General features: G+C 36.4%; 1 protein-coding gene across 1 annotated transcript; it reads right to left on the bottom strand.

Annotated features, from left to right (window-relative positions):
* Nucleotides 1-131: 131 nt before the first annotated feature.
* On the bottom strand, nt 132-13,274 carry plgrkt (plasminogen receptor, C-terminal lysine transmembrane protein). Its single transcript, XM_028025101.1, has 5 exons — nt 13,141-13,274; nt 12,679-12,767; nt 1,786-1,916; nt 1,556-1,665; nt 132-564 (listed from the first exon to the last, which is right to left on the bottom strand). Exons 2-5 carry the CDS (start codon nt 12,757-12,759, stop codon nt 437-439), a joined length of 450 nt encoding a protein of 149 aa, XP_027880902.1. The 5' UTR covers nt 12,760-12,767; nt 13,141-13,274; the 3' UTR covers nt 132-436.
* Nucleotides 13,275-13,753: the final 479 nt, after the last annotated feature.

Genomic DNA, 13,753 nt, shown 5'->3' on the forward strand with positions numbered 1-13,753 from the left:
GTGAAGCAGAAACTGACTAATGAGATGTTGCACCAATAAATAAGTAATGACGGACATTCTGCCCCCTAGTGGTCGGAAATCATCACCTACGGTAATTTGTCAGGAGCAAATAATGAGTCATTGACAGTGTCTGCTTATTACTATCATTTGTATTTTATACCACAACAGCACAGTAAATGTATACATTTAACTCATCTAAAATCAGTAAACTTCATCAGCCAATCAGCTTTCAATAATGACATTGCTATACAAAATCAAACCAGCTACAGATTTATTTAAAGGTTCATGATATAGACTTGGTGCAAACCGCAGACTCCAACACGTTCAAGGAACCCAAATTGGACCTGACAGCTGTTCTCTATGATAAAACAGAAATAGCACAGGTGAACGCACCGGTCGGACGGTTTGGATCTTGATTCGTGTCACAACTGATGAATCACTTCTCCAAAAAAGAGATGAGGCCGGTTTTGGCCCGGCGGGCCTTCTCTATGCTCTCGTACGTTGGCGTCCCCAGAGGCAGGTCCAAACGATCGTGCTCAGACGCCATGATATTCTCAGCCTCGCCTAAAGGTCCAACGAAACCAAACATAAAAGGAATGCGGCATATGGATGTCGTCTTCTACCCAAACATAAGACAGTCATTTTTCTTCTTTAATCCAGAAACATTTTGTGAATCAGTAGTTCTGCCTCTGAAAGTCAGTATGTTTGAGCTGTACTACAATCAATTCTTCCTGTAAGACATTTAAGTAAATTCATATGCATGAATGATCAGTTTGGACCTTTTAATTATGCTTCTAATTATCTATTTATTTTATTTTACTAACACTGGCTTACATTTCTGAATATCCTAACTAATTTTTAAGGTTCTTAAACAACATGTGTAAACTTTTGATGCTGTGTCTGTTAGATCTACACAATACGTTTAAAACTGTTCACCTAGTTTGTTTTTAAAGTGCCGGTTTCATGCATTTTCCAGGCACAGTGACATTTTATAGCATAATGGTGTAAATATCAAACATGACTTAAAAGAAATGTTACTTTGCAATTTGATGCCTTGAAAATTAGCTTCTGTCTGTGTAAGAAGCTTCTACTCTTTCTGACACTCCGCCCTCACTGCATCATCACAACGTTTCTCCATCATGCAGTTTATAACCGTTCTTACGAGAGCTGGACTGAAAAGTAGTTGGTATGTTGAGCGCAGCAGATTCAGGACAGACAGGAACTTTGTGAAAGCAAGCGTTTAGGCACCCCGAATGGTTGACTGGAGGATTTATCAAACATCCATGAAAGAATCAAAGCAACACTCCAGCGTTTCAATCAAATAACATTATAATATGATATAAACCTAAAAAAGTCCTATTTATGCAGTACAATCTCGAAAAAAAAACATTTAAAGTTGTCGTGCCATCCTTCCACCATTGACAAATAAGAGCCTGAATGATTTTAAAACTCAAAATCAAAACGACATTTATGTTCATGACGCATGTTTGTTCATATCTCAACAGAAAAAACCCCCAAAGAACATGTTTCTACATCTACATCCAAATAGCCTCACCTCTCATCCGATAAATGAGTGTCCCATAGGCGCTGTCCATCTGATAGGCAAATATGAAACCGAGAGGAATAATCGGAGCCAGCATGCCGGGATTTTTTCTTTTAATGGCTCTGAGGATGACCAGACAAAAAGAAGCAAGGTGTTCACATTTTTGGCAACACATTTTATATTGGTCATCACCCAATATCTTCCTCTCAGACTGTAAACAGTGTGGCTGTTCCACCTCTCACCCTGCTGTTAGTCCCAATGTGGCCACTGTAAAAAAGGAGCCGAAGTATTTGAGAAACTCTCTGGACCAGGCAATCTGCATGGCCATCTGTCTCTCTCTCATCTGGTTCTGCATCTGGATCTGACGCTCCATCTATGCAGAAACACACAAGCATAAACAGATGCACATCAGGAAAGAGGACGTCATTAGACACTTAAATACAAAATAAAATGTGTATAAAGAACTTAGTTAACGTGAAAATAATAAAATAACATTTCAATTTTAAATAATTTGGGTTTGGTCCTTTCAGAATTTATCCCCACAGGAGCCTAGATGGAGCTAATCTGTTAAAATTGAACTTAATGCCGAAAGGCAAAAAGCTTTAAAAAAAAAAAAAGTACTTTTTGTTAAAACCTTTGCTGTTTAAGGTCAGATGATGTTACTGTAATTACAATTTGGCAAAAACAAGCATGATGGGAAGTTATATTCCAACTACAAATTCAAAAGTCTACATGACTCAAGTTTATCAGTATCCAGGACTAGGCGATATGGCTTAAAAAAAAATCTCAGATTTTTTTTAAGCCAATTTCTGATTTTAATGGATATGTTTCATCACACTTTTTTTGCTAAAAAGGAATAAGCAATGACAGAAAATTATTTTAAAAATAGGCTTTCAATCATTCCCTCTGTGAGTTGACCAGAATTCAAACTTGAAATAAACAGAAGCTGTGAAACACGCCTATCAATCAAGATGCTCTCTTGATGCTTTCCTGGCCAACATCTATGCAAATACACAAACCCAAAGAGTGCATTAGTAAAAAAAAAAATTTAAAAATCCAGATTTTCCAAAAATTAAATCTTCAAAAACAAAACAAAACAAAAAAGATTACTTGATAAAATTAGTTCATTGCCCAATCCAGAAGTATCAAGTAAAAGGTTTATAGGACAAGTTTCTTTATATTTTTGCATATAGCCCACATTCTAAAATTGAAACTACAGAAGGAGGCAGCAAGTCGGCCATGTCAGACGCTGCCGGGGTTAAATCAAGGTGGAGCCAGTCAGTCAGTCCAGGGTCAGGGATGCTGCATCCATGCTGATTAACCTCAGGAAGGTGAAAGCTTTGTTTTTAGTTTCCTGTTCGACACGCACACAATGGCCTGCGTCCATTTAGACAAATACATGCATCCTGCAGAGCCCGACTGAGTGACATTCTCAGTTAAAAAGCCTTTTATTTTTTAAAAGTGAAAGTGTCAAAGATGAGTTTTTGTTTTCCACCACCAGGGAAGTGACTCTGACCTGATGATGATTCAAAGCTAGCATTCAGCTGAGCTAACAATGTATGTGAAAATAGTAAATTGGACTGTTTTCCACAAGCTGTTGATTTGACAAATTTACATTGACAGATGCATTGTGTCAATGTTAGGCGCAAGAAACAAAACTGCACAATTAACACAAAAAGATTTTCAAGCCACAAGAAACGACATCTAATTTTTGGTGAAGAAAATGAGGAGGGTGCAGGGGGGAAAGATGAAACAAATGAAATAAATTGAATTCTTAGGAAACTGAGCAAAACAGGGGCGTTTGTTTGAATGAGTCAGAAGCAATTTAATAAGACTTTATGAGGGAGTTGGCTACACTTCGATTCACTCCCAGCATGAAATGTCTTTAACTTGTCAAACGCCAGGCAAGGCCACTCAGTGCCTTCCTCAGGATGACAGTAGGCATGATAAGTAGCCTGGCAACCCATTATCAGCCACATCGGTCATTTCGCTCAAACTGAGGTCCTTAGCAAGTTGAACACATTCAGAATCTCACAAAAACATTCATAAACTTTGAATTTCTTCTTTTATGGTGTCCATTAATATCTCACCCCCCTTAACTCTAATTCCTTACAATAAAATCTACAGCAAACAAGTGTCTTTATAAGCAGTAAAAAAAAAAGAGCACTTAATTCTAATTTACTTATTAATCCTTGTTAACATCAGAGGTCGTTAGAGAAAATCAGGGAACAAAGTAAAAAAATATAGCCTTTATGAAAAACAAGGAAGAACCTTCAGCAGATGATTGGTGGAAATTTTTGTCAAACCACCTCAAATGCTAGGTGGTGAAGGCATAATGCTTATTGGTGCATTTTTAGCACAGATCAAAGATCTTATTGTAAGATAATACAACATTAACTGAATGTTTGAAGTTCTATCTAAATATTCCTAATTTAGCTAATTTACCTTCAAAAGACTTTAATACGTGGATTTTGTGCTACATTCAAATTAACCATCTACAGTCCAATATTCTAATTTTAATGTTGATTAAAATGCACACAACACTCATCAGATCTTCCATTTGTACAGACTATGAAAACTACGACTTTCCTTCCATTTAACAATAATGCAGCACTTTGTATTGGTCTATTGCATACAGGGACATTTGTTGGTTCTCACATAAAATGTGAAAAATTTTCAAAGGGTATCAAACCAAACATACAAATGCTTTGAATAATGTGGCCTTATATCTGTTTGTTTATTATGGAGCTAAAAATTCACAAATGTACAGGACAAGATTCTTGTGCACTTGTGAATTATGAGACAGTTTTAGCTCCATAAAGTACTTAGGCGGGTCATACCGTCAGGCCCAATTTGTCGATCCACCTTAGGCAATAGCCTCTTCTCCAACATTAACCAGATTTTGTCAAGTGATCTAACTCCTTTTGTGCGTTTCCAGCTCTACCTGAACTCCAATATTTTTCATATGAGAAAACAAAAAAGTCCCTGCTGGTAAAGACATGACGCATTTCTTGAAGGAGACCAGGTGGGTTAATTACAGACTTAAGTAAACTAATGCTAGTTAGCTTTGGCAAACAAAGAAACTACTCAGCAAAGTTAACCTGTAATCATGAGGCCAAAGCGTCACTTGAGGGTAAAATTACAGTCTAAGCTACTTACACTCACAAAGCGCAATCAACTCTTAAACTGAATTAATTGTATTTTCCTTAAATATACAGTTGGACTGAATGCTAAGAGTGTGATCAGCCGCTGTGAGTTTTATATTACTTTAACCAACAACGGTCAAATGTGGCAAAACAAAAGTCCACTCTGCAGGAAGAAAGACAACATTTGTTTAGGCCTTCTTTTTCAAAAGTATTGCTTCAATGCATACAAATGCTCTCAATGTTGCAGAGCAACAGAAACGTCATGGAGTCAGTCTAATATTATGCAAAGACTTCAGAGTTATAAAATATATAAATGAAGTCTCCAAGGGAAAACAAGAAGTCATGTAGGGAAAAGATATGTTGATGCTTATTTTTTTCTGATGCTTTCTATTTCTATATAAAAATCAGAAATGTTTTGTCTTAATTCACTTTTTGCATCACTTCCAAATATGTGACAAACTGGAGAAAAGTTTGTCACATTCCCACCGTACACCGAGAATACGCTTTTATGTAAATCAAATATGTTTATATTTGTTAGGTCAGAGACTTTAACACCTTTTCAGTTAAATGTCATTTTTAATCCTCTTTATTACTCTGGAGAGCTTCAGTTCGATCAATATTCCCAATGATGGATAGAGGAGGTGCAACAAATGTTCTTTGTAGAATATTTAAACAGATCTTAAATCAATTTCATGTCAGCCATCTCACAGTATGAGAAACAGTTTACAGGTGGAAAGCATTACAAACAGCTATAAAGGATAAAACAGAAATATTTATAGTACAAATATTTACAGCCTTAACAAAAAATGGAGGAAATAGCCAAAACAGCTTGAATTAGTCCAACTCAGGTAGTGTTTAATATATGCAAAACAAATAACTTTAAGTGCTTAGCTTTTACAGATAGTTTCAGTACTGATTTTAGGCCTGCGCCAACAGCTTGGTTAGTTCACAACTTGTTTTTTTTTTTATGAATGTTAACTGGAAATATCTATGTTCTAGAAACTTTAAAGATTACAAGATGCAGTTCCTTCAAAGTATCCATATAAGAATGACACTTTACAAGTTTCCATGAATTTATGGCAGACATTACTACAGTGGGAAGTGTTCAAATGTGGAGTTTGGAGTAAATAGATAATGGATAGAAGGAAGGAAGCAAAGAAAAAAAGTTAGGAGGATACAAAGAAGGGAGGCAGAATACAAGGTGATAAAAGGAACGACAACACAGAGGGAAGGAGGAAGAACACAAGCAAAGACAAGAAATAAAATTATGAATGAATGAAGAAAAGTAAGAGGGAAGAAAACAAGGATAGAAAGAATGAAGGACACACAGAAGGAAAGAAGGACACAAAGGAGAAGGTAAACAGTGAAGGAAGTGAAGAGAGGTAATTTGACAGGAAGGACGACACAATGAAAAAAGCCAAAGGGAGGACAGCAGGCAACACAAAAAAGACAGAAAAGAAGTAATGACACAGGGGAGTAAAGACAGCAGGACACAAGAGAGGAAAGAAGGAAGTTACCGTAAGGAAGCACATGAGGACGAAACTGAGGAAGGAAGAAACAAAGAACAGAAGAAATAAAGGAAGGCTAATAAGAACATTTACAAGGATGACAGGAAAGACACAAAGGAGGACGAATCTTAGGAAACATTTAGTCTGTGGGAAATGAACAAAATCTGGAAATATAAATAGCTTTACACACCCATATTTTCATTGTCCATACTTCTCCAGACTGGAGTTACAAAAAGTATACTTTAGCAATGTTTCAAACGTAAAATGAACTAAATAGCTTACATCGAATAGGCATAAGTCGCAGTTACACTTACTGCAAGAGAGCCCTAGAGGGAAACATGGCCATTCAGAGTGAACGGCTGACTACCATGACTGTGATCTGGAAATGACTGGAGGTTTTAACCATGTTTTTTTGAGGAGTTTTAGTAGAAAGTTTCACACCTGCATTAAATCTGAAACCAACCCTTGGAATCCACTGATAGGACCTGCGACACGTGCTTACCGCACCGATGACTCATTCCAGGAAGTGGGAACTTACAGCAGCGTTAGACCCAAGAGCTTCGGTAATGAGAGTTTCTCTCATCACCGAAGCTGAGTAATGTTTCGAAGCAGAAACCCGCTGAGGCAGAAACTAATACAAGTCGATGGTTCTAGAAAGTGATGATGGTGCACATTAATGAGAACAGAAACCATGAAAAGACCCAGGTATATACATTACACTTAACCGTAGAGAGAAAAGTCAAGTAGAATTCGTACTGATTTTTCATTGAATCTGAAACAGACTACAAAGACTAATTTAGGTAAACAAATTCAGTCACTGCTCAAATAACTGCTTGGTAAAAGTCAATAAGGAGCCCATTTGGGATGAGGTCCGGCTAGCATCCTTTTGATCAAGATGCCCCAACTTTGACTTTGTGTATTTTAATGTCTAACTCCAGTTAAAGTCAAGTTTATCTGTACAGCACATTTCAGCAGCAAATCAGTTCAAAGTGATTTACATAAAATAAAAGGCTGTGCAGAAAAAAAACTACTTCCACTTCGACTATGTAGAATAGCGTCCAAAGCACATATGGAGGAGGAACTGTGATGCTGCGGGCCTGTTCCCATCCAAATAGACTTGGAACATTGTTAAAGTCCGTGGCTTAATAACCGTTTATATATATTTGAGCATTTTGAATAGCTGGTTGCTTCACACAAGAAAACCCAAAATAAGCTCATTATTAGATCTCTAATGCTTCTTTAGACACAAAGTTTAAAGCATTCTACCATGACCTAAGTTCAGTAAGAAACCTGTGGGGTGAGCTGAAGAGAGGCAAACATAAAAGAAGTGTCAGGACTGATCTGAAGAGGCTTGTTCACAGCAGGAGTACAGCCAAACCATTGTCTTATAACACTCGAAGAATTTTCTCAAGATAAACGTTGGAGTTTCCGAAATCTTTCAATGAATGATGATGCAATAAAAGTTGGGTTTCCTTCTGAACTCTTCACCGACAGTGCCAGTAAATATGGAACGGTGTTACTTGATGACAACTTAGTTATGCTGAAAACTTTGCTGAGAATTTAAAGCGGTACGTGTTCTTGGAAACGGTTCAAATGTTCTGCACGCTGGCGACATCACAGAGTATGACAAAGTGGTTTTGAGAAAGGCCGGACAAGCCGAGACAGTGACTGGAAACAGCAGTGAAGAAAAAAAAAATGAAAAGAAGAAATGAGACATGAATCCAGTCTGAAGGTGACAAAGCGAGAAGAAAATGACGCTAAATCCAAGCCAGGAGCTCACTGACATTTATAAGGGCTTCAGCCTGAATCAAATTCGGACAAAAGCTTGAGAAAAAAAATTGTGCAGAAATCATCACAAATCAGCCTAGATATTCACACTTCACTGTAGCAGCTGTTGGGAGGGGAAGCAGAAGTATATAAGTCAAACAACACAGAGCGAAGCACACACTCAAAACAAGTAGCACCTACATACGATCGATCGCTTTTTATGCCACACTGATAAACTTAAGATATATAGTAACCTGGAATAACTAAGTTTCAACACAAAGTTTTAATCAGTATATCTCATAGATCTCTGATTGGTTTCTTTTAAGGCTTTTTCTCTCCAAATAATACAAAATAGAAGAAAGATTTACAGAAATACATGAGCTCCTGAGGAGATGACACACTTCCCAATGATTAATATTCAATAATCATATTCATAGTGTATTGCAAGAACATGTGGTTATATGACAATGAATATAGTCAGTATCAGGAGGTTGCTCAGTCATTTTGGCTTGATCAAGTTTTGATCACCTGTGAACTTTAACAGGAGTTGAATGACTTGGAAACTAATAATAAAACATTGTAAAATGAGTACCTTTTATTTACCATTTATTAAATTTTTATCTGAAAATAACAAGTCTAAAATTTAATTTTCCATTGACAATCAATGGAAGAATCTTTTATTTGCTTTATAGCAACTAAGGGCACAGAAAGACCTCCTTGCCATCACCCTAATCATTAGCTTCCTCCACAGATTTACTTTAGGACTCTGACTGAACCACTTTAAAATATTAATATTGCTTCCAGTTAGAAAGAGCATGCTGGTGAAATTAAAATACTAGTTTAAACCTAATTCTGCACGTGGTATGAATAATTAAGGGCTAAACTGAATGCGTAAGGAAACATGTTAGGAGAATTTATTTGGATATATGGCAACAGAATATACCAACACATATTGGAGTTATTCTGGTTTGAATACATTCTTCAAGGAGATTCAGACTACTTGTTAGGACATTTAAAGTTAGTCAGGCAAACTGCACCAGACATTATCTTGATTTAACCAAACCCGTCAACTGCAAATGCACAATACAAGAATTGTAGAAGTGGATACGATAATCCAATACCTTATCATGAAAATCACACCCAAAAACACTTTTAATTTTGAACGGCAAACACAAAGAAAATCCACAAAACCCCACGGGGTTCATGCCAACTTCACCCGCAAGGAGATTCCAACCAACAACCTTTTACATGTGACCACTGTACCATCATGCTGCCCCCTGTCACAATCTAGCATGTGCTCAAAGAATACAGAACCAACTCAATGAAATTCCTGGAGAGACGATACTTCAGGGAGGTTTCTCAGTAAGATGTGAGCAGAACTTCACTCTCTGCAATTGTGCAACTCAGTTTCCAAATGTTCTCTGTGTAACTTCTCTACTGGAATTAAGTTGACATTTACATGCTGTCACAACCCAATGCAGAGGCGTTCTTCCTCTTTGGAAAATTATTAAGAATAATACAAACCAGTTTTACCATCATGACCCGGCAAAGACTGAATATAATAATATATATATAATACAATGAATGGAAATCCATCTAAAAGTCTAAATATCATCGACAAACTAAAAAGTTGCAACGCTGATGTTCTGCACCTCTTTAAAAAGATGCATCATTTTGAAATGAAAAAAAAAAAGTACATCAGGGGAGCAAAACATGGGCAGCTTTTCAAAAGGAATCAAGCTGGGATCTAATATCCAGTGTTCTTTACGCCGCTTTAAGGTTGTTGTTTTTTTTCCATTTTCAAATTAGTTAATGTAGAGTGCAAGGCAAGACCTTGGATCACCTCCATGCTCACATTAACACAAAATATGGTAGAGAAGAACTAGCAGCCAAATATTTTTCAGAAAAAAGACAATGCCTACGTCATTTCATTGCTTGCTTTAGCTTTAAAGGCATGCGTCAGAAAAATCAGACCAATAGCCAGTAAATGTTATGGTGGATCTCTGGAGGCCATTATTCAAACACAATGACTGCGTAGCTTTGACTTAAGGCAACAGCACGACAGGGATCAATTAACCATGACCGATGGGACGTAAAAAACAGACAGAAAGACATTTTTGACATCTTAATGCAGGGGGAGGCAACAACGTAGCTTTGTGTAGACATTTTAAAACGACAAGGGTCACTCTGACTTATTCAATTAGGCAAATTAAATTTCAAATGCAAAAAAATAAAGTAGTTAAATTATTTCATATAATTGACCAGTAAGAGCTCTCACCCTCAGTGACCCAGGACATTTTTACTGAATGTTTCATCTACGCCACATTTTTATTTAATTGTTCACGTTGCTTAAAGTATTCAATTAAACTGTATACAAGGTGATTCTGAGTGTGCACTATAAAAACTGAAAGCAGCTAAAGACAGTTGGGGCTATGAAACAATGCAGAGCCACTTCAGTAATGCATAAATATGCATCTAATATCCCTCAATGAATCATCTTCAGGACTCAGATGAGGGTGCTGTGAAATTCAATTGCCAAACCTTTGGCATCACTGTATTGTGTTGTATTAGTCATCATCTTCCACATTTAAAGCTGAAAAAAACTGAGAGGATTTCAGGTGCAGACCACAGAGAGACCCTTTTGGGTCTAAATTTTATAATTTCGTTGACATTATGACACTCACGAATCCCACCTGCTGCTCGACGGCTTGCAGGCATGAATGAATCAAACAAAATTATCTCTAATGGAGAACATGGGTGGGGAGGGGAATAATATTTTGTTTGAATTAAAAAAACATGGAACAACAAAAAATAATAATGAGAGCAATAAAATCCTGTTTTCTCCAGATGGAAATACGAGGACAGCTTTGAAACGGTGGATTTGTGACTCATAACAAAACAAAAACGTCTGACGGACATGAGAGGTTAGTGTTTCATTCTGATGTATGGATGTAACATCTACCCAAGTATAAATGCTGTCATATTTTGAGTACATTATTTAATGAATCCAGGAATCCATCCTATCCTGGAAGGCATTTGCATTAATCTCCCTGTACTCTGCTATACCTAAAAAAAAAACCAAGAGCAACAAATAAGCTCCTTCATTTATGTTTCTTATTTTAGAAACAATAGTGCAATAACAGAATGATTAAAACCAAAGAACACCTACAAGTAAGGAATAAATTTTCATAGGCAATTATAAGTGGTCTAGGTCAGGGGTGTCAAACTCCAGTCCTCAAGGGCCACTATCCTGCAGTTTTTAGATGTGCCAGTTTTTAGAGGTACAAAACACTGGACTGAAATGGCTTAATTTCCTCCTTCTTGTGTAGAGGCCTGCTAATGACGTAATTATTCTATTCAGGTGTGGTGCAGCAGAGGCGCATCTAAAAGTTGCAGGGCAGTGGCTCTCCAGGACTGGTGTTTGACCCCTGTGATAGGTTACAAAATGTTCACCTCTGTATCACGTCCGACAGCTCTGTGGAAAGAGCAGATGTCTTACAATCCGAAAGTTATGGGTTTAATTTAAGTTTCCTCCTGTCACATGTTGATGTGTCTCTGTGCAAGGGACCCAAACCAAAGTCAATCTGTATATTGGTATGAATGTGCGACTGGTAAATGTGGCTCTAAAATGTTTTATAAATTCAGCCCATTTACACCTGTTTGATCAGTAACAGAGGCTTTTTACCTCATGAGTGGGTGTCTTGGTATTAAAAATATTTATTAGGCAGAATAGAAACCTTTTATTGCAGGTTTACAGAAGGTTTGGTGAAATATGAATCAAAGGTTTAAAATAACATCGTGTTGCTGACCTGCCCATTCTTATTCAGTTACTTTCAGACATAATGTCTTGTCTCATTCTTGAAAAGATACATCCAGAATAGCAGTGACAGACATGATGAAACCAAGGTTCTTCTACTTACACATTTTCCAAATATTCAACTTGGTGGTGATGCATTTTCAGCATTATGATTAAATCTTCAGTGCATGAGCATGGTGATGCATCCTGCTCAGCAACAACTAAGACCAGAAGAACCTAAGCAAATATCTTATCTTTCCTGGATATATATTTGAAAGGTATACATGTTATATATGTATAAGTTTGTTAAAAAACAAAAAGTATTTTAATGTCTATTCACCACACCTTCAGTGTATATATATTTGCTTCTGTTGCTGTTGTTCATCTCTTCTTCTGGGGTGGTTGGGTTAGGATTTTTTTTTCTTTTTAAACACACAAAAATTGTAGCCTATTTAAAATATGAGCTCTGAAAATGAAAACCTTAAAAACAAAAAAGTTAATTCTCCTGTGACACAAGAAGCCCAATTAAAGAGAGCAAGGGCCTGCTCATGAAAATGGCACCGTTGAAAAATAGGATCAAATCTGCCATTCAAGTCAACTTAAGATGCACTTTTCTGTGAACCTTTCAGTAGCAATTTTGGTAGAACTCAGGCTTCTCATCTGTCTTTTTAGTCAAACACTGCACAGGTGGCTCATTTATAAGACTAATCTTTTTGTTTCTCAATATTGAAAAAACACTTACTCTATTAAAAATATAAGATGCAATGGAGCTAATCAGCTAATCAGCTTAACTCATGACCTGAAGCAATCCACAATGATTTTAGCTAATGAACTGATGCATCTGTTAAAAATGTAACAGCCAAACTCCTTTAAAGTACAGTACGAGCTTTTTCTGGTGTTGGAGTCACCTTGACTTACCTGCAACCGTGAATTGTTAAGCATGAACTCCTGCTGCTTTTGTAAGTTTGCATCCATGGATTTAGACATGAGAAAGCCCATGTTTGAAACTGAAAAGCAAAACATAGAGAAAGACAAAAGTTATTCTGCAACTGAAACAAAAGCAACAACACTTTTTTCATATTATAGTGACCTTGCAAGGCTACAGAGAAAATACGTCCTTGTTTAGCATGGGGTTAACTAGCAAATATAAGCACATTCGCTTTTTATTTCTATTACATAAAACCGAATAATCTGCATCGTGCATTGCTAAAAAGCTTGAGATAGTTTCATACATGTTTGTCTCAGTTAACTCGGGAAACAAGTGAGAGGAGCTAATATGGCTAACCTAATTAAATAGCTTATTCTGCTCCTCTTTAAAGGATTTCGTTTTAACCCATTAATTTTAAGTTTTGGCTAACTATAAATAAAAGTTTTACATACCTATAATACTTTGAAATGTAAAAGTAAGAGGAACTATATTACAAAAAGAGAAACATTCAAGGATGTTTACAAAAGCAAAGACAACGTGAGCTGCAGTCCTAGAAACGGAAGTTTATCAATGCCTTACTTCCGGGAAGATCTTCAAAATAAGTTACATATTATTGTTTTTATTCGTTAGTTCTTAACTTAGAGATGTCGGTTTTATAAATAACAAAAGCTATTTCTTAGTTTCTGCACAAATTAGAGTTAAAAATGGATTAAATCTGTTTGCCAGCTGCTGTTATTATTTTGTGTCCAGCAGTGTCTTCACACTGCTGCAGAGAAGACAAAGAAATGGCTCCCTCTGTTGAAAAAACAAGGTTTTAAAGATTATAGAAATAAAACAAAAGTTTTAATTATAATAATTCTTTTTAAAGTTAAAAATCTGAACTAAGAACCTGAAGGAAAAAACATTTATATATCTCCAGAAATCAGGAGGAAAAATAAATAAAAAAGCTGAAGATATGTAGAATTCCTTGCAAGTCTACAACACATTTTACACTCTATGCATGTTATGGACATATATTCAGGCTAAAAAAAAAAGAGACTACACCCTTTGATAGTTCAATTATTT

The sequence above is a fragment of the Xiphophorus couchianus genome, chromosome 8 (assembly GCF_001444195.1).
Source record: "Xiphophorus couchianus chromosome 8, X_couchianus-1.0, whole genome shotgun sequence".
Lineage (NCBI taxonomy): Eukaryota > Metazoa > Chordata > Actinopteri > Cyprinodontiformes > Poeciliidae > Xiphophorus > Xiphophorus couchianus.